Source organism: Thamnophis elegans, chromosome 2 (genome assembly GCF_009769535.1).
Source record: "Thamnophis elegans isolate rThaEle1 chromosome 2, rThaEle1.pri, whole genome shotgun sequence".
NCBI lineage: Eukaryota > Metazoa > Chordata > Lepidosauria > Squamata > Colubridae > Thamnophis > Thamnophis elegans.
In genome coordinates this window covers 94,126,088-94,152,804 of record NC_045542.1, presented here as the reverse complement: position 1 = coordinate 94,152,804, position 26,717 = coordinate 94,126,088, and the positions used below count along the sequence as shown (strand labels likewise).

General features: G+C 35.1%; 2 protein-coding genes across 2 annotated transcripts in view; one reads left to right on the top strand and one right to left on the bottom strand.

Moving 5' to 3' along the window:
- Window positions 1–225: 225 nt before the first annotated feature.
- Window positions 226–9,044, bottom strand: MRPL22 (mitochondrial ribosomal protein L22). Its single transcript, XM_032211780.1, has 7 exons — window positions 8,954–9,044; window positions 8,685–8,730; window positions 5,264–5,393; window positions 3,883–3,948; window positions 3,400–3,477; window positions 1,651–1,720; window positions 226–511 (listed from the first exon to the last, which is right to left on the bottom strand). The coding sequence occupies exons 1-7, from the start codon at window positions 8,976–8,978 to the stop codon at window positions 300–302; spliced, it is 627 nt and encodes a 208-aa protein (XP_032067671.1). The 5' UTR covers window positions 8,979–9,044; the 3' UTR covers window positions 226–299.
- Window positions 9,045–9,129: 85 nt separating this feature from the next.
- The window catches only part of GEMIN5 (gem nuclear organelle associated protein 5), a 35,354-nt gene continuing 17,766 nt past the window's right edge, over window positions 9,130–26,717 (top strand). The window contains 17 exon segments of the mRNA XM_032210966.1: window positions 9,130–9,359; window positions 10,596–10,750; window positions 12,059–12,240; window positions 13,338–13,486; window positions 14,241–14,357; window positions 15,564–15,696; window positions 16,285–16,447; window positions 17,042–17,254; window positions 18,083–18,168; window positions 19,087–19,169; window positions 19,554–19,690; window positions 21,717–21,790; window positions 22,491–22,672; window positions 23,079–23,218; window positions 24,296–24,467; window positions 25,471–25,698; window positions 26,552–26,659. Of these exon segments, the coding sequence (XP_032066857.1) occupies window positions 9,188–9,359; window positions 10,596–10,750; window positions 12,059–12,240; window positions 13,338–13,486; window positions 14,241–14,357; window positions 15,564–15,696; window positions 16,285–16,447; window positions 17,042–17,254; window positions 18,083–18,168; window positions 19,087–19,169; window positions 19,554–19,690; window positions 21,717–21,790; window positions 22,491–22,672; window positions 23,079–23,218; window positions 24,296–24,467; window positions 25,471–25,698; window positions 26,552–26,659 (2,494 nt within the window). The 5' untranslated portion in view covers window positions 9,130–9,187.

Below are 26,717 nucleotides of genomic sequence, written 5' to 3'. Positions count from 1 at the left end.
ACATTGCAAGAGATACATGGGTATTGTTTGCATCATGTTTTTATATTTTGTATATAAAGAGTTTTTTTCTATATTATGAATCCTGCTCAATTCTTTGAATATGTGCTGGGTGATTCTCAAATAAACGAACACATTCCAATTGTAAAAGCTCTCCATTAGCAAAAGCTCCATTCCTAAATACCAATGTAAGGTGTATGCCTATTTTCACAAATAGGAAATTGAAAATGTATTTATAAAATGTACTTTATTTACATTTTTTAAATCAAAAAGGAAAAACAGATATACTCTTATGAGAGCTGTCATAGTGTATTAATTATGGTTCGTTGCCGAAGTTGTTCAACGTACTCCTTAGCTTGATCAAATCCAGTTTTTGCAGGTGCTGGAGGTGGAGGTGGTCCTTCAACTAATCTCACGAAATAATGACATTTGACTTTGTCCATAATACCAAAACAGCCTTTGCCATGGTAGCGGATTCTTTTTAAATAGTGTCCTTTTCCAGAAAATGATTCAGCTAGAAAATATCAAAGGAAAAACCTGATTATAACAGAGATCCAAAGCAGCACTTAGTAGAACAGTCAGTTCAACCGTTCATTATCATAATGCATCTCAAAGAAAATAAAAAATGGTTCAGACTTCTAGGGTAATCAATCTGACTGAATAAGAAGAATGGATGACTGCAGATGGTCCTAGACGTACGACTACAATTGAGCCCAAAGTTTATGTTGTTAAGTGAGACATTTGTTAAATGAATGTTGCTGCATTTTACGACCCTTCACAGTTGCTAAGTAAATCTGGCTTCTGCATTGACCTTGCTTGTCAGAAGCTTGCAAAAAGTGATCATGATCCAGGGACACTGCTAAAGTCATAAATAAGTCTCTGAATTTTGGTCGCATGGCCATGGGGATGCCACAATGGTTGTAAGTGTGAAAAATGGTCATCACTTTTTTCAATGCCGTTGTAACTTTGAACCGTTACCAAAGGAACTGTTACAAGTCGAGGACTACGTATTCATGTGGCAGTTGCTAGCCTTCATTCTGAACTAGCAGGGCTTTTTTATTCTTCTTCTCTTTTTTCTATATTTTTATTTTATTCAGAACAAAGTTAAAATACAAAATATTAAAACTAAATAAAAATCCAAGAAGACACAAAAGAATAAAAAACACAACACACAAAATGATCACAACATTAACATCCAAAAATACCCTTTTGTCTCCATCAGCTACTTCTGCCTACTGCTGGAGTGCCAAGAGTGAAGCTACTTCTAGAAATTGAGGAAACCTGTCTTACATCAGTAACATCACTGACTTGTCCTGTTTGACACCATTCAAAATTCTACATAAAGCATTAAACAAGGAAACATAATAAAACTATGAAATAAAAACTTTAAAGGTAATATGTGTAGTTAAGCACCTTCTAATGTAATAAACAATCTGTCAGATCTTACTTATACTATATATCAGTGTTTCTTAAACCTTTTTCTCTGTTTTCGTTGTTCTCTTTGCTTAACAACCATGGGATAAAAACTGATCATGTTCACTTAACATCTTGGAAATTCTGATCCCAATTGTGATTGTAAGTCGAGGACTATCTATAAATTATAAATTACATTACATTCTGCTTTTTTTTAGAAAGTTTCATACAATTATTTACCAATGTATAAATTGGATTTAAATTCTACATTATATTTTCTCACTGCCAGTTCCTGGGCTTCCAGAAGAACCTGTTATGAAAAAGGAAAAAAATAATAAAGTCACAGAGATTATGAACATTTTAAATTTAAGAGCTTTAAAGCCCTACAAATAGAAACAAAGGAATATTTGAGTCTTAGCAAAATGGCCTGCATAATTGAAAATCCTATACTCTTCACAGAAGAAGCTTCTGTAATGGGATTTTTATTCCATGAGCCTTACTGCCAGATCACTGAGCAGAGCATTGCCTTAGTTTACTTTTAGAAGTTCAAACAAGTCTATGCCCCAGAGGAGCAGAAGCTGGTGGAGTTCTCCAACTTGAGGATATGTAGGTATGTATGTTCAGCTAGGTTGGCAGGAGCTGGAGCAAGTAACAAGAGATCACCCCGTCACATGGCACTCTGAACCTGAGCTGTGAGTTTTCCAGCTGACAAGTTCAGCACTGAGCCCGCCAAGCTAGCAATTCAAAAGCATGCAAATTCAAGTAGATAAATAGATAACACTTCAGTGGAAAATTACTGCATTCCATATTTTCTTGCTGGCCACATGATGACAGAAACGTCTTTCTGACAACGCAGGCTCCCTTGGCTGAGAATCAGAAATAAGCACAGCCCCTTTGAGTTGGTCATGACTGAACAAAGGAAATCTTTAATCCCTTTTTTCAATGTTCAGCTACAACTTACATCATCCAGTCCCAACATCCTTAAGATGGTGGGTGCTTTAATTAGATTCCATCCCCCAACAATATTGAGCAGGCCTTCCTGAACATCTAATATTTCAGGATTATTCTATTCATTTTACGGCTTGTTGACATACTTTGAACTCTTAAAAAGTAAGAAAAAATTAAATCCTTTTCAATGAGTCTGCAACCAATAATTTCTATTTTAAATTTCACACTATCATACAGGCACATCTGCCATACAATTCAAGCAGTACTACATGATTATCCCAGTTCCCTCATCCTTAGACCTTACCTAAACAGCATAATCATATTTCCCCCTCTTTAGTTCCATGTCTTCATGAAACACTTTTGTGTGCATATAACTGTGGCTATCCAGAATCTTTATTCAGAGCACTAACCATGTTTATGCAGTGTGCAAACTGAACAAATTGTAATGTATTCAGTAGCCATAGCTAAGAAAACTAAGTTAATGAATATGCTATAATAATTCTATTTGTTAGTGTGCTGAGCTAACACACTTAGTTATAATGGCTAGATTCACACAATACTCTATGCCAAAAATAAGCAAAACACATTTTAGCTCAACATGTTTCATGAATCCAGCCTACAGATATTATTAACTTTTCCTTTCTCCAAATAGTCCATTCCACCTTTATATTAAGCATCACATTTTTTTCCCCAAGATTCATTTCTATTTTACCTGTTTCCCTTTTCTGTCAAAACATATCAGCCATATTTTTTTTCTATTACTCCATTACTCTTTAGCAAACTTTCTTTAACTTTCTTATATTAACATTTTTGATTCTTCTGCTTTCTAATGCTTGGGACTCCTTCCCTGCTTTCACCTAGCCAAATATCAAGATTAACCACAGGCAAATAGTCATATTTTCCAAAGTACAAAGCTCTGTTTGGAAATTAAAGATACACATAATATATAGATAAAATCTCTGCATATATTGAATAATAAATTTCAGGAAATCTCTCAAATAAATGGCTTTAACCAAAATTTTGAAGACAAATGTAACATACCTCTTTGATTATTTTTGCACCCTTTTTATCGTTGAATTCCAACTGAGCCAGTGCCTCATCAATGGTCATTCCCCGTATCTGAAATGGAAGGAAATATATTTTGAAGCCTGCTGTGAAAGTCACAAATGACAATCACGACTGCAGGACACTGTGATCAAAATAAAATGTGCACAAATTGCCAAGCATCTGAATCATGATCAGGTGACCATGGGGACACTGTGACCAGTGCAAGTTCAAGAATCAGTCCTAAGTCTCCTTTTTCAGTGGTTGTAACTTCAAATAGTCACTGAATGAGCAATCAATCAGCAAGGATTACTTGTGTCACATTGGTTTTTATTTACTGCTTTGAGGTCTGAGTAAAACACTGAAGTAGCATAACTATAAACTATAAACTGATGAACTAGGAAAAATCAGGAACATATAAACATCTTAAGAAATCTACTAAAAAACATCTTAAGAAATCTACAAAAAAAAAGCTCTTACCAACTTGGCCAGGTACCACATCTTATCCTTGTCATATTTGACATCTCTTCGACTGTGGTATACTTCCTTTAAAAAAGAAGTGTTTATTACACAAAAGTAGCTGATGTAAAATGGTTATAGCAATTTATACCTAAACAAATGTGTCCATATTTGAGAAAAGACAGAGCCAAGATCCTTCAAGACTCAAACCCCAAATGTATTTTTTGGAGTCAAATTGTTTTAAATAGTACGTATCAGTAACAAACCACAGCCCTAGAGCATCCTATAAACATCTTGGATACTACACGTGGCTGCTTTTATTACAGTTTTAAAAAAATAAAAGCCAGCTGAATCTCATGAGATTTCTAGGCAAGACTGCTGAAATCTCATGAGAAATGACTAGGCAATAATTTTAGGTCACAGGGTGATCACTTTTATACACTGGTTCACCTAACTGAATACTAGCTAGCTAGAGAAAGTTGTCAAGTGTCTTAAGAAAATCCTGACGTTGTGGCTCGTATTATTTCATATAAACCATTAGCATGTATACTGAAGCAGTTAAATTTTAACATTGTTTTATAGGAGATGTGGGAATTAACTGCCCATGACCAGAGTCCACTCAACTATGCTATTGACATTCTTCTCTATTGCCATTATGTCTTCCATCTGACTTTACTTTTCCCTTCAAGGTATTTTCAGTTGATCGCTGGAAGAGAAAGGCACAGTTGCTAATGGAATAAAATGCATTATCTTAAAGTGTGGACCTTCCCAAAAATGAGGGCTATTGACCTGCTGTAGTGATGAGTACTAGAATTGTTCTGAAAGAAGACATGACAGTCTTCTATGTTCTTTTGCACCCTATCTCATCCCAAAGATGCCAAAGAGCTAAAAGGAGTGAATATATTTTAGGCATATGGATTTAATTCAAATGAGATGCTATAAAATGCTGATTACATTTATTTATTTCATTAAATTTTTTGTAACTGCTGTCTTCCAACAAATGTGCTCATTTTGGACCACATCCACCATAAATACAGCACCAAGATGAGATTATTTCATCCCATTGTCATACCGACTGCCATCCATGCCAGTGGAAATCTATAAGAATAATTATTGATAAGATCAACATCTTCCAACAATGTTGTCCCAGAAGGCTTCTTTGTATCCCATATAGGAATCATGTCACAAATGAGAACTTTTTATAAAGAAGTAATTCCTGAAAACTCTCTGAAATGATGACAGAATGAAGAGCAGGCTTTGAAGGATGCAGAGATTATAGCTACAGATTGGGAACTGTGGGGTATACGTGTAGCCCAATGTTTAGCACAGGACGTGATAATGATTACAACTGCCAACTCCAAGACAGATCTCAAAAACTACTCCTCATAAAATTAGGACTTACTGCTGGTCTTCGAGGTTCATCTGGCCCTTGGGGGGGATAGGTGATGTTGTTCTTTTTTTCCCACTTTGTACTGTACCCGAAAGATCTGCACATATTTGATAGAAGAGGAATGCTGGAAGAAGCCAGAACCCTACAAAACAAGGTTTTGTCATTTTACAAAAGCTAAATCCTATCACTGGTTGCAATATACATAAAGGAGAATATTTGTAGCTCAGGGTTGAAATGAAGGGTCCTTGGTGCTCTCTAAGCTTGGTTGTTTTCTTGCAGGCATTTCATTAGCCACTAATGATGTTATCTACTTTGGGTAATAAAACCTCTGCAAGAAAACAACCAAGCTCAGGACCAATAACCACTCACAACCAATAACCACTTGACTCATATTTACATTATGCAATGAAACGTCACTGGCTGAATTGGTATATAGTAGTAAGCAAAAATCAAAACATTTGATTTAGTACAATGAGTAAATCTAGCCAATGAGATTGTTAACGCTATTATTTTTATCAGTCATTCTCGGAATCTCTCTTCATTTTACACTTACTATATTCCATTATTTCTTCCATACAGTTTTCAGTTTCTTTTTTTTAACTGTGTAGTCTGGGGCTGGCCACCCAGTTTTTAATCCTTATTTTCATTCATTCACTTATATCACATACGCACCTTAGGAATATTTCATCATACATAAACCTTCTTTAATGTAGATAGTGCATATTTGATAATATTTATGTGACAAAAACAGACAAAAATACTAAATGTATTGTTCTAAATAAAAGAACTCACCCTTACAATTATTTAATAATTTGAGTGTGAAATTACATTAGGCACATATCTCGTGCCCTTGAAATATCTTTGAAATATTATATGGTAGTACCTGATTCCAATTATTTGACAAGTACAGCGTATCACAGAGCTACTGAATTTTTTTTCACATTCATAAGAAGCACCAGCTGGTTACTGTCTAAGAAATGTAAATCCTAAGCCTCTTAAGTTCTAGAATTTCTGTATCTATCTTTAGATCTTCTTTACTGGCTCTATACCAACTCTTAAATTTCATGGAAAGAAAGTTTTTTCAGTAACCTATTCTGTAAAGCAAATATCTTATGCTTTACAGGGTGCTCCAGTGCCATCTAGTGATCATAAATATATAATGCTTTCATACTATCAGAGAATGTGAGATCACTTAGAACAGTGGTAGTCAACCTGGTCCCTACCACCCACTAGTGGGCGTTCCAGCTTTCATGGTGGGCGGTAGGGGTTTGCTGTAACACTGCTTTATAAATTTTATAAAGTAAAGTTACTGCCCTACTTTATAAATCACCATTACTGTGGGCACTTAGAAAGTTTTACAACTAAAAGAGATACAAAAAAGGGCGGTAGGTATAAAAAGGTTGACTACCCCTGACTTAGAAGCTAATCAATTTGAATTAACGTCTATTCATTCAGCTACTCTTCAAAGTTGCAAAAGCACTGAAAAAATGAGCTTGTGACCAGTTCTTGTGCAACTATTGTGGCACCCCCACAATCACGTAAAAATTTGGGGCCGCCTGCATTTATAACTGCCTCCCTATAGCCATGTCCCTAGCTGACCTATGTTGTGCCTTCACCTACCTTCACCTGCCTTCCCTCTGCTGGGCTCACCATCCTGACCACAAGCAGGAGCAGCTGCTATTGACTGACAAAACCAACTGAATCTGGAATATACATTTGTTGCCTCAGTTAAAACTAATGAGTTGTCTGGCTCCCTAAATATTGTTTCCTATTGCTCCGTTTCTAAAGATTTGGGATTCATGCTTTGGAATAAAAAAATTGAAAATGGTTTTAATACTGAAATCTGAAGGTTTTTTTTTTAAGGGAAGACAGACAGAAAGGTGGAAAAAATATGGGACTTTGTTTTTACATGTGATTATGGCAGTGAGGTTGTTATAGATCCAAAGACAGAAAGAGAAATATACATATACCTAAAATGGAAGAATGGACTTTGAAATTAATGGCAAATTAATGAAATGGCAATTGACTGCTTTACTTGGAGACAATAATTTGATTAAATTTCATGTGATCTTGAGGTCACAGATAAATTTCTGTGAATCTGTGATTTCTGAAATCACATTTCTGTGATTTCAAAGAATCATATTTTATTTTGGAATTTGAAGGTTAGGTTGGATTTGAGTATAAGCCTATTTGCATTTGGTAACTTATTATCTTTTTTAGATAAAATTAAGAGAACATTTTAGGAATGCTGGTTTTTAGTAAGTTAAGTACTAGCATTATATTTTATAGATAGATGTTATTTCTTTGAACCTAGAGAGAAGTGATTGTATCTCTGTTCCAAAAGAAAGTCAGAGGTTACCTTGCTCTATTTGTTAGATGTATTTTTTGGCACTCTCTAATGTGTTTTGCCATTTTCTGTAATATTAGCTTATATTTTAATGTATGATGTTGAAACTTAATAAAGATAATATAAAAAAGAAAAACTTATTATTGATTATCATTGACACTGGTTCCAAACAGAGATTTTTATTAGAATTGAAGTGGATAATGGGACCATTACTGTTGCTTCAGGAAAGTAGAAAGTAGAATTCAGGAAAAATATTTCTGATTAATGATATAGTGGATTCTTGCAATTTGAAAACTGTGGTACGGTATGCCATGTTTACAAAATATTATTTATGATTTTTTTAGAAATGCATTGTCATTTTTATTAAATAATCCAATCTAAACTGATAGTAAGGACAAACAGGAGATTGGACATAATCTATTTTAATTCATTTGTTCGTATGATTTCAATCCGTGATTTGAAAATGCACGGAACTGTGAATCGCTCTTCATTGTAATTCTTGATTACAAGGAGTTTTACAACATCTTAAAGGATATCAAATATATTATAATAGCCATTGGAAATACTAGTTCAATATGTTGGACTATGATGTCCAACACAGCTTGAGGGCATGATGTAGGGGCCATTTGTATTATGCATTCGTATTTCATTTGCAATTTGTAATCCATTTTGAAAACTTCAGTTCAGACAGATATATAAGGAGAAAGCAAATGTTTGGAGGAAATCACAAAAATGCAAGCAATATTGAAAGGGTTAATTTCATTAAAATTCAAATAAATGATAACTATAGCTACTTTTCTCAAAACAGCATTATTGGGAAAAACCCTGAAAAATACTAGGGGAGAGGGAGAAACAAATAAGGGGGGAAAGCAAGAATAGATCCTCCTAGCAATATCTTATTCCCAACAGATTCATCAGCTTGGGGGTGTCTGTGGTCAATAACAGATTAATCTAGAAATTAATACAGCACTGCTAAAAAATACCAAAAGGGAATAAGTTGAACCCTAAATATCTGTTTTCGCATATTCTAATTTTGTCCTTTGATGGGATTCTTAACTTCTGCGAACTTCAGGTAGCCAAGCTCACCTGCCGGCCCGAGGGCAACCGCCAAGGCTCCACGCGCGGGCTATCCCTGCAAGAGAGAAATAATTTTTTTTTAATGTATTTAGTTTGTCACTCATGTACAAGTTAACAGGAATAAGAATAAACATGAATAAGAACACAGGAAATGGGTGCAAATAAATGGGGACAGTAGGACAGGGACGTTAGGCACGCTGGTGCGCTTATGTATTCCCCTGGCTCGTGGGATCTCCCAGCACCTCCCCTTCGTAAGCCGCTTGCCCCGCAAGGCTCACCACAGAGCATCCCCGGCAGCGCCATCTTCCAAGGCCCTCAGTCAAGGACCGACCGACCGACCGCTTTTACGGCAGAAGGCGGGAGATTGACTTAAAGCATCTGCCGTACGGCGCTTTCCCTTGCGACAGCACGTGAGGGAGGTTAGAGCGGCTTTACGGCGGTGCGTGGTGACAGCTGCCGGGAGCCTCCTTAAAGCGCAACGTGAGCGGCGACGCTTCCTCGCCACTCGAACTATGGCAGCGGCGGCGTTGGGCGCTGGAGCCGCCGAGCGCGTGCTGCCGGCTTCCCCTAACTGGTACTGCAGCCGGTGCAGCGACGCTTCCCAGGACAGGCATCTCTTCGGCTTCGCGGCTCGTCACAGCGTGTGTCTCCTGGAGGTCCGCGCTACCGCTCCCACTTTTTATGGTAGGCTGGGAGTCGGCAGTAGAGGTGCTCCTCTATCAGCCCCCCTCGGTGGGCACCACTTAAGCCGCTTGCGCCCTTTCTCTCGGGGCGGTCCTGGGAAAGAACAGCAAGTTCCCGCTTCCCGACTTAAAAGCCAATAAAAGAGTCCTTTGGTGGATGGGGACCAAATAAGGAAAGCTTTCAGCAGACTTATCAGCAGCCCAATTTTCCAATTATGAAGACCAGCTTCTGGGAATTATAGTTCCAGGATACTGTATTAAGACGATTAGTCTTGGCTCCTTTGCTACTAAATTTATCTCTAGGGTTACCATTAGTTATAAGGTTAAGTATAGAGAGAAAATGTTGAATAGTCCGTTTTACAAACTGACTCTGTATAATACCTATTAATCTCTCTCACATGAAGTATGCTCTGTGCAAAGGAGCAATGCATTACTTATTATATATTAGTCAGTGGTTCCCAACCTCTTTTTGGCCATACCTCACCTATGCATCTCTAAAACCCTGATGCGCCTCCCCCCATATATAATTCTTACTTTACTCAAAAAGTGACCTCTACTTATGTGGAGAAAGCCTAAAAGGCCATTAACTTGGTTTAAACAACGTTCAAATTGCCCCCATTAAAAACCAAATTGCCCCCCTGTAGTAGGTGAAGGAAGCTTATCTGTTTAAATTTGAGAAACACTAAACGAACAACTGAGTTTGCTTAGAAATCTCACTATGTATGAGCAGTAGGCTTTGCTCTAACTTCTTGTCTATTTTGAATTGAATTTAGAGTTGTGATAGAGTTCCCTTAAAAACCTGAAGCCAAGGGATTGAGAAAAATATAATATGCTACCTATACCTGGTCAGAGTCTATCTATGTCCAAAGATTCACTTCTTTTCCCCCCTACCAAATAGAAAGAGGTGGATGGCCATAATAGAAAGTGTTTCATCATTTGAGTCTCTTCACTTGCAAAATGTCTTGACTAAAAAGGCTACCTGTTGTCAAATTAAGATAGTTTTCCTATCCCATCCATTGTGGACATTTTGCTGTTTACTTTTATACCTTTAAATGTGTTTACTATATTATGTTCAGCTGAACATTATTCAAACATAATTTGAATTCAAATCCTACAAAGATTGCAACATTGTGAATGAACTGTTTCTTTAGCTGGGAATTAGGGATGTTAATTGGGGTAAAATTGTTCAAAATAACAGTTGATTTATTTTACAAGTCTAGTATATTTTTCACTGTAGGAGAATTAATAGGCCACACTGAAAGAGTTTCTGGCTTCACATTTTGCCCCTACCCTGGGCAAAACTACTATTGTGCCAGCAGCTCTGATGATGGAGCCGTGAAAATTTGGAATGTTCAAACGTTGGCTGTCATGATGGAACATACACTACATCAGGTAAAATGCATGTGGAAATAGTAGTTCTTGATCACTAGTTGGATTGTGAAACACATTTTATTATATTTTGGAGCAATTTTTCATAAACTATAGGCTTGAGTTTGCCAAATATAACTGAAATCTTTGTTACAAGGAATTAAATATTTATCAAGATTTATACTGTGTGTATATTGTCTGGATGACATGCTATGAGAGTGTGAAAAAATATTGTTATGCAGTTTGTTTGTTTGTTTATTTTATTTAATCATGCTACCTGTCTTTTTGTCTCCTTTCTTTGTAATTTTCATATCTCTTTGGTGCATAGATAATGAAGTTATATTTTCCAGATGAAAGCTTTTATTTGATATCAGTAATGATAATTCTAATATCTTAAGAGTAAATAAAGGTTGATGTGATTAATACTGAAACCTTTATTGTCAAACGAATCATTTTTTAAAAAATAGTTTTTATTGAACGTTTTAATCTTTAAAAACAAAGAAAACACAGCAAGAAAAAAGAAAACACAAAACATACATAACAATATAAAGTAATTATACAGCCTTCTGTATGGCTTTCAAGTTTTCCCTTTAGAGTTCTCCAATCTGCATTGCCTTCCTATTGCTTTTACCTTGTCCTATAATATAAAACAGTAGTACTAACACTTATAATAATATTGATCATTTATATCACCATATATTTATATTCTCTATTTTCTGTTTTGGCTTCTGTTTTCTAGCCACTTATAAATTCTATTCCATATTTTATAGAAATCCGATTCTTCTCTTTCTTTTAGTTCTATTTCATTTTCTCCATCTCTGCACATTCAATTGCTTTTCTAATTATTGTTTCATCTGCAGGTGTATAATTCCTTTCCCATAATTTATCCCATTTTTCTAACTCTATATTATGGCCAAAATTTCAAATCATCTTTTTTGACATGTTGTGATTGGATCAGTCATGACTGATACAGTTAGATTTCATGTCTTTAAAATATAATATGGTTATTATGAAATGTTTGGAAAATATTGTTTTAATTTCTTTCTATAAAGTACCCCTGAATTATTTTGCACTCTAGTTAATAGCTTGTTATTACTTCAAGAAATAAAGAGATAGAGATCACTGTCTCAGTTTCCACCTTGGAAGAGATATGAAGCAAATTCATCTCCACATGTTATTGGCCTTTGGTTGTTAACAAGTGCACCCATTGGACTCTGGAAGTAACTGAGAGATAGTTGCAAATTCTGGCTTTTTATATTTGTATGTTGTACAAAACCTCAAAAATATCAACATTTAATTTTCCTTTTAACTGTGCTACTTTTTTTCTTTTAGAATACAATTTCTGCATTGCATTGGTCACCCAAAGCAAAAGATCTAATTGTATCAGGTGATGAGAAGGGGATAGTGATTTGTTACTGGCATAATCGAAATGACAGTCAGCAATTTTTTCCAGAACCTAGAACTATATTCTGTCTCACTTGTTCTCCTCATCATGAAAATCTGATAGCTATTGGGTAAGGACCAAATGTTTATACATTGAACATATTTTATAATACTATATACTTACATGAGTAAGTTGAAATAAGTGTCATTTTATCAGTGATGTCCATTCCACTGATGAATCAGATTCTCCCTCATTTTTTGCATGTGGCCTTCTGAATGTGCTTCAAACATTTGGACCTCAGATCAGCTGTCAAGCTGACACAAAAATAATGTAGAAGAGGCAGGGAAAGAGGAACAAAACACCTAGCATTGCCATACTTGCTCTATAAGACTATCCATATTTCGCATAGATAAAAGTTGGAATCGCCAAAAGTTGGTTTCAGATAATTGAATTGCAAATTTGGTTAAACTAATGAGTCAAGTAATTTGCTTGAGGTTTTGAAGCAAAATACAATTTCAATGTTGTGCATGCCCTTTGTTAAGACTTTAAAAATGTGGAGAGCAAGGATGTTCAGGGAGAATGTTTTCATTAATAACAAGCAAAAAATATTCTGTTACTAAGTTAGCTTAGAATCTAGTTTTCCTTCATTTAGTCAATTTGGAAGATAATCATAGGTTCAAAGTCACCCAGCTGGCTTTGTATCAAATGCAGGTATAGAATTCACAATCAGTCTTCCATTTATTAGCCTGGTGCTTTAACCACTCACTGTTTGCTCACTCAAATATAGTATTAGGGGAAAATGAGCGATGTTGTGTTAGTTTCATAGTGTTTATACCAAATGATGAATTAAGTTGTTGAATTCAAATTATTTTAGTTCCTTCTGTTTCAATCCTCCTACTAATTTTATAGTGCTATCAGAAGTTATTATTTTAAATATTGTGCGAGTTAAAAGTTCCTAGTGAACTATTAGCATTCTATGTCAGATTATGAAAAAAATGTTATTTGTTTACAATTCATATGGGCTGAAATCTCACTTTCTCCCACTTATTAGTCCATGTAAGCACTTCCATCCTAAGGTTTACGTTTACCACTCTGCTCTTACAAACAACAAAGATTACATTAAAAACATGAATAAGCTGCATCTAATATTGGGATTGTTTATTGAACATGATTTATTAGCTAAGAGATAAAATATTTCTTGCTCTGTATAAATCTTTTTATCTCAAGCTATAAGGATGGGATTGTGATTGTTATGGACATCAGCAAAAAGGGAGAGATTGTTCATCGCCTGAGAGGTCATGATGATGAAATACATTCTTTGGCATGGTGCCCTGTGCTTGGGGAAGATGCTCCATTCGCTAAACAAGATTTCCAAGGTATATACAAAGCATATGTATTGCAACGTAAAAACAGTGTGAATCTTGTAATAATATTAGCTTCTGTACAGTGGTGGGTTTCAAAAAAATTTAGAACCTCTTCTGTAGGTGTGGCCTGCTTTGTGAGTATGGCTTGCCAGCCATGTGACTGGGTGGGAGTGGCTTGCCAGCTATGTAACCGAATGGGCGTGGCCAACTTGTAAAATGTGGTGAAACTCACTTAACAACGGTCTTGCTTAGCAACCAAAATGTTGGCTCAGAAACTCTGGCATTTGAAGCACGCAAGTCTTAAAGTTGTCAAGTTACAAGACACTTGCACCCCTAACCCTTTAGGGACAAAAAACCCAGGAGTGTTCACACTTGACAGCTTGAAGACTTGTGGACTTCAACTCCCAGAATTCCTCCTCCAGTCATGTTGGCTCAGGAACTCTGGCATTGAAGTGTGCAAGTCTTAAAGCTATCACGTTACAAGACCCTTGCACCCCTAACCCTTTAGAAAAAAACTCCCAGGGGTGTTCAAACTTGACAGTTTTAAGACGTGTGGACTTTAACTCCCAGAATTCCTCCTCTCGCTCTTCATCTTGATGACGTCTGGACAGGCAAAGGGAGGGAGCGGGAACAGGTTCTAAACGCACTGTAGATTTGTGGAACCTCTTCTGTAGAAGAGGTTAGAACTGGCAGGAACCCACCCCTGCTTCTGTAGTAGAATCCAAAAATATGATACTATTTTTAACTGATTTCTGGATACTTTCAGAAGAAGATGCCATTACAGGAGCCATAACAGAAGAAGCAGGTGTAGAAAAAGGCTATTATTTGGCCTCAGGAAGCAAAGATCAGAGCATTCGTGTATGGAGCTGTAACACAAACAGAGGTAAGTCTGGAGAAATAATACATTATTTTGACAACACAATGGTATTTTTTTCCTGTTTCTCTTCACAATGTTAAATGTTTTATCAATTACAGATTTAAAAAAGGAATTCTACTAATAATTTGAAGAAGAGAGCTGCCTCCTCGCATGTCATTTAACATAACATCCAATTCTGAATTGTGTGGACTTAAATGTGTTGAAATGGCACATAGTCTGTCTTTATAATAAAGCCAACAATCATAATTGCTAAAGCTGTTCAGATCCCCTTGGAGTTTTTACTCTGACTGGGCAAGTCTTGTTGAAATGCCTAAGGCTCAGGTTTAACTGGGTTGAGTTTGAGCCTGTAATTCCTGAGAAATAAAAAAAGGGTCCTTTAGACTATGACCCTGGCCATTGTGCTTGTAAATGGCCTCTGGCAGAGCCATAATGGGAATGTTACAGTTGTCTTGGTTCTTGCTCTCTCAGTTATGCCATTGATCATCATTATGGATTGACTAGAGCAGTTGGGAATAGGAGCATTGTGTTATGATTTTCTTTTCTCTCTGTATGATTCCTGTCAGTACGATGAGGAAGAGTTTGAGTCCGAGGTCCCTTACCTGGGGGGTGCATTAAAGCTTGATACTCCTGTTTAACATCTACATGAAACTGCCAAAATGAGTTTGTTGTCATTCAGTGTCTAGTACTAAGAGATAATCAAATTACACCAATTTTATTACAGCTGGCATTGGGTTTTTATGCATTTATGCATTTCAAGATGCTGATTATTAGCTATAAAGCTTTTCATGGCACACGGCCCAGTTATCTGATGGATCCCCTACCTGGTATTGTTTGTGCCAATTTCATATGAGCAGACCGAACAGGCATGCTCCAGGTCTCATCAGTTAAACAATGTAATCTGTGGCAGGAAGTACACATTTTCTTTCTTTGCTCTCTTAAAGGCCAACCCATTCCTGCCCTCCAGTAACAAAATTTAAAAATTTATTGAAAATTTGGCCTTCTGAACTTATTAAATAACTAAATTTCATGTATTCAATCAGAAATAAGACTTACGTTCAATAATATTTATGTCTATATGTATGTTACAGAACATTTGCAAAAGGGTTTTTTAAAAAAGTAAAATTAAGTGGAACAATCCCATTTTCCTTCTGGAATTTCTCCTTTTTTTGATATCAATACAATTCTTTTTTTTTTTTTTTTTTTTTTTGCTAGTGGTCGTGAGCTTCAAATTGCCCTTTTTGAAAAGAAGAGGTGGAAGTGTTGAACCAATGGTCAAAGAGCGTATTTGGTTAACACTACACTGGCCCTCAAATCAGCCCACATGCATTCTCTCCAGTTGCTTTGGGTGAGTATTCTCTCAAATGGTTGAGTGAAAGGCAAAAGTATAAAAAAATAAGTTTGGGGAAGCTGTCAATTAATTCCTTAGCATTATATATTTTATTAAGCTGTCGATTAATTCCTTAGCATTATGTCTGCGTTTACTTGATAAACATCCAACCTTTCAAAGACAACCTTCTTTCTAAGCAATTTGCTTTGTATTTCCAAAAAGCACCCTTTGGATGTGTGAAGATTACAACTCTTAGAATCTGAGACTTTGAAATTACAGGCTCAAATTCTATGGAGAATACTAATTTGGGGAACATTTGGTATACGTCTCTATACTTGTATATTACATGTTTTCCAATTCTTTAAACAATCTAGAAAGATTTCCCTGTGAATTATCATGATCATTCTGTGCATGTGAAATAAAGCTTTTAGACTTTCTGTTTTAAAATATAATTTTATTAGACTGGAAAACATTGCAATTAATATTTGTTGTAAAATATTTAATATTTTTTGCAATATTAATACTTGGTAAAAGATTAGATACTTAAAAAACAACCTACTTTATCAATTAACAGATTCTTGCTTTCTGCATGTTTACTTTTCATAGTGGTGAATTGCTGAAGTGGGATTTAACCCAACCTGGGAAGCGGAAATGGGAACTCCTGGGGGCTTCATCTGAAGGACAAAATCATTCTAGAATAGTCTTCAACTTGTGTACTTTGCAAATAGAAGACAGACAGCTTCTTTTTTCCATTTCAATGGACAGAGATGTAAGGATCATGTGTCATGCTTGCTTGTTTGTTTTAAAAAGTCCCTGCTAGGCTACTATCAATGTTGATCAATCTTTCCTGCTGATTTAAGGAATGTATGCGATTTCTTCCTCTATTTTTTTCCCCATATCATATAACTGATCTGCCTACAGAGAAAAATGATCAAATGTTTGTGAGCGATTTTTGCAAGTTTGGTGGTATTGAATTACTATCAAAAATCTGTTTTTTTCTTTGGTGCATTACAGTTCACTGACTACTTTTCACAGTTTTTGGAAATGGACTTCACTTTATTTTGATCTTCAACATATACCACCCTAGCTCTCATGCAGAAGAATACATTGAATCAAATAGCACATTAGCTTTTTAAACCTTGAAACTAATCTTGTGTCTGGTATTTGTGTCTGGTATTTGTAGAATTCTAGTGTATTTATCCCTAGAAACTCGGCAGGAATCTACTTACTTTTAGAACAGATCAGTGTTTCCCTTCAGAATTTCTTTGGAAAATCTTCATAATTTTCCTACTGAACTTTTCTGTGGCTTTTGATTTGGTGCATTTTTACTCATGCTCCATTATTATTATTATTTTCTTTGTAGGTGAAGTGTTGGGATCTGGCAACTTCAAATTGCTGTTGGACTATGCCTTCTCTTGGGGGGTTTGTTTACAGCCTGGCCTTTTCACCTGTAGATACAGGCTGCCTTGCTATTGGAGTTGGGGACAGCATGCTCCGAGTGTGGAACACCATGTCAATTAATAATCATTATGATGTGAAAACTTTCTGGCAGGGCATTAAATCCAAAGTCACAGCTGTAAGTTTGCTTCTGCTCCTGTTTTTCAATATATATTTTATTTTCTCACTGAAAATAATGGTTTCCTACATTGTATATTACTTATGTTTTATGTACTATGAGTGTTAATTATATACATATTTATTAAAATGTCAGAAATAATAAATTGACTTAAAATAATTTTATTTTAATTATTATTTAAACATATTAACGCTAATAAAGCTTGCTGTTTTGCTTATACTAATTAAAATAATTGCTTATGTCGTGGCCATTAGATAAGAAAACAATTCTCAGCATAATTTGAGCACAGATGTTAAGATAATGAAAAAACATTAACAACATCTGCTTTTAAAAGCAACACTAGAAAATGGTATTTAAAAATAATGTAATGAACTGCTATAATTAACTTTGATCATGAATCGTTAAGCTTAATAACTTCATTCTTTTACTGGCAACTGTTACTATGGTATCAGTCTCTAAAAATACTATACCTGCAAATCTGTCTAAAGAGAATGTAATTCTAATTATTTTAAATTGTCAGGTTACTTCATGTAATGCTTTATTTATTAGTTTATTTGCTTGTTTGCTTACTTAAAAGTAGCTTCAATCACAGGAAGCGTCATGCATTGTTAGTTTTCTATTTGTGGCGCTTTCTGCAAGTGAACAAAGCTTATGGAGAATGCTAACAAATGTCCTTTAGTATATATTATATGTTCTGCTGCTGTAGATATACTTTTAGTATATTTATGTATTAGCTGTGTTAATGTCACATAGTGCAACTTGGATACAATTTGCATTGATCGATAATTGACTGTGGTGTTGAGATTTTAGTGTGTTTTCTGTTTACAGTTGGCTTGGCATCCAACAAAGGAAGGCTGCTTAGCTTTTGGAACGGATGATGGAAAAGTTGGAATTTATGATACCTACTCTAACAAGTAAGATATAACTATTTTTGTTCACTAGTAGCTACTTAAATATATAATGATAAACCATGATTAACTTTGATTATAGTTTTTTTTAACAATCATTATATGGTGGTTCGCTATTCAATAAACCATCATAGGTGATAAGCCAAAACTGCATAATATGCACTCAACCAAAGCAAGAATGTTGACCAAAAGAAGGTAACAATTTGCAAAGGTATCAAAATATATGAAGACAACCTTCTATTGCAAGAGTCTTTGACAGTGCCAGCCTAATTCCATTTGTTATTAGGGGTAGAGATTTGATAGAACCATAGAATTAACATTTTAGTATTTTTTTAATGTAATTACTTTATTTAAACCAAATCCAAATTCATTCTAAGAAAACTTTATGAACGAACTTCTTTAGACCATGTTCCAATTCAAAATTTTCCAGAAATCCAGTTCTTTCTTAGTTCTCTTCATAATTTGTTCTATTACTTCACAGAGTAATAGTATTCACAGAGTTAGTATTTCTCTTTAATTATAATGCATTTTGTATGTTGATTCTTATCCTTTGAGAAGTCACAGAAGAGGGCAAATTTTATAAAGAGAGGGGGTCATTAATGTTATTGTCTCTTGTGTTGAGAAAATACAAAGGAAATTGATGCTATTCTTCTGTGTTCAAGCAGACATACTTTTAAGGAGTGCAGAAGGATTGTGGGAAATGTTGCTGTTCTAGCTTAAAGGAACTGTTGGACTTTCTTCATTTCTATTGTTTTAAATAATGCTGAAGAAGCTTACTTCAGATATTGTCATTTGTTTCTTTAAAAATGATGGCTTTGTTTTGCTTTCGTTGTTTATTTGTTTGTTTTGTATTTTATCTTTTTATGATAAAACAATAAATAAAAATAAAAAATGATGCCAATTTTGTATAACTTTTCCTGTTAGGCCTCCACAAGTCTCTAGCACATACCATAAGAAAACTGTGTATACTTTAGTTTGGGGACCTCCAGTTCCTCCACTGTCTTTACGTAAGTCATTGAAATTTGTTTATAGTTTTTGCATTGGCATTTTTACTTTGTCCACATATTGTGATAATGCTCTAAAAATAGCATTATCTTCTTTCCCACCTATTTTGGGCATGTTCAAACTTTATTAAGATCTTCCCAGGTTGTGAAACTGTTATATAATATAATCATAAACATCAGGAATACTCAAATTCACCATTGCTCTTTGCAGTAATTTGATTATTTAAGTCATCGATTATGTTGCATGACAGGGCTTTGATCCAATAAAGGGTGATGGGATTATTATATTAAAAGACCTATTTAAAATTTTAAAAAAAGATTTTTTTTAATACTGATTGCATTAAAATATGCATGTATAAGAAACAATTGCTTTCTTATTTATTTTAGGGGGAGATGGTGATAGACCTTCCATAACCTTATATAGCTGCGCGGGAGAAGGAGTTGTTTTCCAGCATAATCCTTGGAATCTAAATGGAGAAGCTCATGATATCAACAAACTCATTCGGGAAACAAATTCAATCAAAGTGAGTAAGAATTTTGACTTAGGAATGAAAACTGCTTGTTACTTCTCCATCTGCATTATATTTGAAGTAGAAAAAAATAACATCTGATTTCAGAGTAATGTTTGGTAAACTGACATAGAACTGGGCTGAACTGGGCTGTTGGCAATTCATCATCTGTAACGAAATATAAAGAAGTCAGACAGAATAAAATCATAAGACAGATAGAAACAGTGGGATTCAGCTAGTTTGCACCGGTTCAGCAGAACCAATACCTAATTTTTTGCTGAGTTTGGCAAACCGGTTAGAAGTGTTCCGTAAAATCGGTATTTTCAAAATGGAGTGTTGGCAGTGGTCTGAAAAATACAGGTAAAAGGAAACAATGGGAGAAACATTGCTGAAAAAAGGGAACCATTGATTAAAGTAAAACTGAAGCAAAATAGCATAGGCATTCGTGAGAGAAAGAATTAGTACAAATACTAATAGGATAGCAATGGACATAGGCTATTACTATATAGTTACGATCTAGTAATCATTAGGAGGCAAAAGCAAAACAATTGTGATGAGCAGTTCTGACTGTCATATACTTACTACTCAGAGCATATTAGAAAGGAGCAGAATAAAAATTCTAATAAATAAATTCTATACCGCCTTGAATTTTCCAAACAGTCTTTAAAGCATAAGACACTACTTTGTTTTTTCTATCATCTTCTTCAATGGAAATATGTTAGACATTTAAAACTTCTAAACATTTGAAAGTTTAATGCTTCCGTTATAACTTCAGAAAATATTTAAAAGCCTTCCAAGTAGATTGACCACATCCACTGATGGTGAAACTTTCCTTATATCAAGTCACTGTGTTATCTGTTCTAACAAAATTGCCATCTATCATGTCTATTCTGCCACTTAATTGCATAGGAAAGTTTAGATTGCATAGGAAAGTTTAAATGGAACAAATGGCTTTGAGAAAATCAAGAGATTTGCATTCAGCCACTTGTTTTATTGCACCATACATCATATTTCATTTTAATGCTAGATATACCTCTTGTTGGGTGTCCAATACTGAAGTGGGAGCCGGAGGTGGAACCAAAAAGCTATATGAAAGCAGTTTGTGATTTCTTGCTGAGATTACTTTCATCCTCACATCTTTCTGTAGATAGCATACTGTCATACTAATTTTTTTCTGAATTTTTTCTGGCTGTTTTTGTGATAATTGTATCTATTTTCAGGAAAATATTGCAACTGCCAAATACTGTAGTCTCCTGTATATATGCTAGAGTGCATGATTTGTTTAGATTGGCCTTAGTTGTTCTTACAATTGATGTATTTGTATTGTTTGATAAATACGTAGATGAGAGACAGATAGTTTCTAAATAAATTAGTTGTGATGAGAGACAGATAGATATACTCTAAATAAATGTTAAAACTCCATAGTCAAATGCCTCCTACAGAGTAGTTTTTAATTGTAATCTTCTGACTGATTTTAGAAAAATTATGTTGACCTGTGGACTAAAAAAATAAACTATTTTTTGCAAATTTAGATAAACAAAAATTATATGGTGGCTTTTTTCATTTAGTTATTTCTTTTATACATGTCTTTACTTTGTATAATTTTAGGCAATGTACAAAATGTTTCCATCTCTCAAAATAACAATCCTGTGAAGTAAGTTGGACTGAGAGATAATATGACTGACGCAAACCAGTTTAAGGAAAGATTAAATTGTAGATTCTCCAGGTTTTTAGTCTAATATCTTGACCACTACACATCAAGCTGTTTTCCCTTCCTTTGTCTGGTGGTAGATACTAAATCAATATTTCTCAACTTTGGCGACTTTTAAGATGTTGCTTGCTGGGGAATTCTGGGAGTTGAAGTTCACATCTCTTAAAGTTGCCAAAGTTGAGAAACACTGTGCTAGGTTATTGTAAACATTGATACAATTCCCTGATTACTCTATTCTCCCTGAAAATCTTCAGTTGACTATTTTTACTTTATTTATTGAATAGATGTCAGTACTATTAAGGCTCAATGATTTTATTTATTTTCTTGTAGCACAAATTACCAGCACATACAGAAATCAGCTGGAAACCAGATGGTACTCTCTTGGCTATTGGTAATGAAGATGGGTATGTGGTGAATTTTGAATTCAATGCTAATTTGCCATTTAGTAGCAAGTATAGTGATTGAGAGTCAAGTATATTGGCTTGCTTTCCTCATTTCTTTTTTTTTTTTTTTGACAAATTATCTTTTGAACTCCTGTACTGGGCAACAGGAATCAGTATAAAATTTTTCAGTGATTTTAAAAATATATAATTACTTGGTTTTCAGAGAAATTTTCCCAGTAGATATGAGCAAATAAAGTATGAGCAGACAAAATGGCATCTCCAGATACTTGACTGTGCTGTCATTATGTGTTTTGAGTGTCTTACTATGCTCTTATCACTGTTTTAATATATAATTGACAAGGTTAATAATTAGACTCTATCTGGCTTGAGCCCTTTTTTGTGTCTATCTAATAACATTCCATTTTAATATCATGGAATAAAATTTGCCAAATCTTTGTATTCATCAAATTTAATGATTTAAGGCATCCCTATATTCATAAAATTATCGTGCCATGCAAGCAGATATAACACATATCAAAAATATGTGCATATTTACAAATAGAGATGGCTGTGCTATTATAATAAAGTCCTCCAATTTGCAGGATATTCAGGGTGGGATTGTAATGTATGTATATGAAATGTTTTTGGAGAAAAGAGACTAAAGTTCTTATTGCTCCCATCAATTTCGTTATTAACTTATACTTCCTTTTTAATCTTGCAGATCAATTGAAATACTTCAGGCTCCTCATTTGAAACTGCTATGCACCATCCAGCAACATCATAAACTTATCAATGTTATCCGTTGGCATCACGACCATGGGGCACAACCAGAACTGAGTTCTATGATAGCTTCTGGCTCAAATAATGCTACTATTTATGTACATAATATCAAGAATGTCATAGGTGACTATGTTTCCAGTCCTTGCTACCAGTCACTGTTTAAACTGTTGTTTCTCACCTCCTCCTGTATTATTTTGAATAAGATCACGTGTAATTATTCTTGTCTAAAGTAAAACATGTTTTAAGCTTTACCTCCTGCAAGATAGCCAGTCCACAATGGGCAGATTGTTCTCTTGATGAAAAGGGTCAGAATATTATTCAGGAAGATCCAGTGCAGCAATAATACTTAATTATTTCCTTCTATTTCATTTTTCTTTCTTTCTTTATAATTTTTTCTATTATTTGTTGTTTGTTTTTTTCCCTTTGGCTTCCTGTATTCATTTTTTTAATGTTCTAAACATCCTTTAAAATTATATAAAAAGTAAGTAGTAAGATATGAGCTCATTTGAACATTATGTTTTCTCTTTAGAGAGTGCTCCAGAGAAGCCTATAATAATCACAGAGCCTTTTCGTACTCTGGCTGGACACACAGCCAAGATCACTAGTTTGTCTTGGAGTCCACATCATGATGGAAGACTGGTATCTGTATGCTATGATGGCACTGCCCAGGTAATGCTTCTGGATTTATTTTAGTGGATTTTTCCTAATCTAATCCTGGCTTCTCCAAAGTGGTCAGTATCAACATCCCAAGGGTCAATGGGACTATCCATTATTGTGGATGGATCCATTAAGAACCACGGTAGTGCAGTGGTTAGAATGCAGTACTGCAGACTACTTCTGGTGACTGCTGGCTGACTGCAATTTGGCAGTTCAAATCTCATCAGGCTCAAGGTTGACTCAGCCTTCCAAAGTTGGTAAAAGGAAGACCCAAATTGTTGGAGGCAATATGCTGACTCTCTGAAGTGGTATATGTCTAAAGGTTAAGTGCTATTGCTATTGTTGTTGTTATTGTGCAGTAATATTGTATAGTTACAGTATTTTTAAAATTATTTTAATATAATAAATGTTTTGGGGTTGAACAATCTGAAACTTCGTGAAAGGATTTATGAGCTGAAGAATTTGGGAACCCCTGATTTAACCAAATCAAATAGATAATGCCTTGATTAAAAAAAATAGTAAGGAAAGCCAAACTTGGAAAAATGGATTCGCATACTGTATTTTGTATTTGTTGGGAATTCAGAACACAATTTGCATAAATTGTTGTTTTATGGAATATGTAAGAAGCTGTTGCCACTTAAAAGCAGAAAGTGCAGGGGTTTTTTTGTCATTGTGTATGTTTATGGCTATGAAAATTTTAGTGAATGAGTGAATTCCGTCCTGTCCGCTGCCCTTGTCTTGCACCTTTACCTCTGGCCTCCATAGTACAAATATAAAAAGCAAGAGCCAAATTTTAAAAGCATAATATAAATTAGAAGCAAACTTGTAGAGGTGAAGGATTACAGCCTTATATGGGCTTTTTCAAATAATTGATTTCTGTGGCCTGAAATAGAATAAATTTGAGGGCTCACAAACCTGCAGTGGACACATTGATAATAAGGTAAAAAGCATGGAAAGACTAAATTAGAACATTATTCAGAAAAATACAGGTAAGTATTAATCTAATTTTAATTAAATATCACCTCTTTTGAAATCAGATTTTAATTTAGTAAGAAAACCATGTGGGACTGATGAGACATTTGTTCACAGGTTTGGGATGCTCTCAAAGAAGAGCCTTTGCACAATTACAGGGGACACCGAGGCCGTCTGCTCTGCGCACAGTGGTCACCTGTGGAAACAGAATCCATTTACACTGGGGCTGATGACTTTTCTGTTCATAAATGGGTAGCTTTAAAGCAAGAGCACATTCGCCCTCCCCAAGGTCAGTAACTTATTAATTCATACTTTGACATGGCAAGAAGAATTTTTTAAAATCCCAAGATTTATAATGATGTTATAAATCTTTTTTTACAAGATTATATGCAATTGTTATTTTATTTAGTTATCATTATTTAGTATATTTATTCCAGAATTAGTAGGAACTAAAGCTTCCTAAAAATACAATATTCATAGATTGAATGTTGGACTCAGATCCAAGGAAAGAGGAAAGGAAATATTCCCACTGCAGTTCTTTGGATTAAAAAGAAATGTGCACCTACCATTTTCTTTCTCCTGACATTTCCTTCATTTGGGGGAAACCATATTGTATATACAATTATTTTTATTGGTTGTTTTTATTTTTAAATTTTGCTTGCAGCCCAGAGTCAGTTTAGTGATGGGGGAAGCTAAATAATACATTTCTCTTCAAGCACCATCTAACCATGATTCCTGAAAACCAACAGAGTAGAGCTTGACAAATAGTAAGACTAAGGAAATTTTATGTTCCTTTCAAACAAAGGAACAGAAAATCTCATTCCATCCTGTGTGATTCAACCCCTGTCATTTTGCATCAGTGTCCTGTCGGCTGCCCTTGTCTTGTCCTTTCCCAAGTTTAAATGTGCCCTCTGGCCTCCAAAATATTGTTTCCCCCCAAACTTTGGAGATAAGATTTAAAAAGCAGAAAATTAGTGTACTATCTCTTGTAATGCATTTCATTTTTTGTAATCCTTTCAAAGGAACCAGTTTGGTGCAATGGTTAAAGCATCAAGCTAGAAACCAGGTGATCATGGCTTCTACCCTAAATAGGCATAAAGCTACTTGGGTGACCTTGGGCCGGTCACTTTTTTTTAAAAGTCCTAGGAAGTGGGCAATGACAGTTTTGAAATCTTGCTAGAAAACTACAGGGACTCGTCCTTGCAGTTGCCAAGAATCAAAAAAGTATAAGAGAAGAAAGAAAAAGATTGAGAGGAATCTCTAAAGCCTTTAAAAGCATTTCTGTTTATTAGGCAAGAAGAGTATTGAGTTAGAGAAAAAAAGAAGCACTCAGATTAAACAGAAAATGAAGAAAAAGAAGAAACCTTTGGGGAAGTTGTCTTCTGCACAGAATACAAATGAGTGGATGAATGTCGGTGAAAATATGAAAGAATCTCCCTTGGAAGAAAATGAGGTTTCTGACCCGGAAGGAGAAAAGGAACAGCACGAGCAAGAGGCAGCTGAGAAAATTTCCATAGAAGGTACATAACAGTCTGCATCGCTTATCATAGCTACAGTAATTGTCTTAATAAGATGGACAATAGCGTTTAAGCTATAGAAATTTAACATGATGACTATTTTATTGCTCACCTCTAGAAAGCCAAATACTTGCCATTTAACCAGAGTGGAATCTCTTGATCCCCTCTTCCTTCAAATCATGATGTTTGTTTTTTAAGTAAACACTGTTTGTTATCTAATGGGGCCAGAGATTAAGAAAAGCAGATGACTTGTCACATTATAATGTTTTCTTTCTTAATTCTGAAACATTGCTTGATTAGCTGAGTCACTGAGAGGATAACCTTTTCTTAGCTCTCATGCAGTTTCCTTGTTTTCAATTAACATTTACAGCTAGAGCTAATGAATTTACATAAAGATATACTGCATATCTATTTTACCCTCCTATAGTTTCTCTGTGGCAGTTTGTAGAAGAATCATATTACTGTAGGCATTCAATCAATCAATCAGGATAGAGCTGGAAGGGACCTTGGAGATCTTCTAGTCCAGCCCCCTGCTCGAGCAGGAGACCCTGTACTATTTGACACAAGTAACTGTCCAGTCTCTTGTTAAAAACCTCCAGTGATATAGCATCCACAACTTCTAATGGCAAGCAGTTCCACTGGTTAATTGTCCTCACTAAGTTTCTCCTTAATTCCAGGATGAATCTCTCTTTGGTTGGTTTGGTGCTTTGGAGACTAACTCAATCCCCTCTTCTTTGGGGCAGCCCCTCAAATACTGGAAGACTGCTATCATGTTGCCCGTAGTCTTTCTCTTCTCTAGACTAGCCTATTGTGGTAATATTGCATTGCACAACTTTAATTTGTTCTTTCACCGCAGTTGACAGTGATTCAACAACTTGTCCACCATCTGTCCATGGCTCGGATAGCCTGAAACCTTCTGTTTTGGTTAAAACTCCGCCCATAAGGAAGGATCCAGTTAAGCCAGGTTTGTACACGTTATTTGTAAATAAAGAATGATTTACAAACAATCCCTTAAAGTTTTG

Bases quoted from the DNA above. Each gene is read 5' to 3' on its own strand.
- MRPL22 (XM_032211780.1), bottom strand. From the start codon at position 8,978: ATGGCGCTGCCGGGGATGCTCTGTG. The intron at 8,731-8,953 runs GTGAGCCTTGCG...TCTCTCTTGCAG, and splicing joins GCTGCCGGGGATGCTCTGTG to GGATAGCCCGCGCGTGGAGC. The intron at 5,394-8,684 runs GTGAGCTTGGCT...CTTGTTTTGTAG, and splicing joins GGTTGCCCTCGGGCCGGCAG to GGTTCTGGCTTCTTCCAGCA.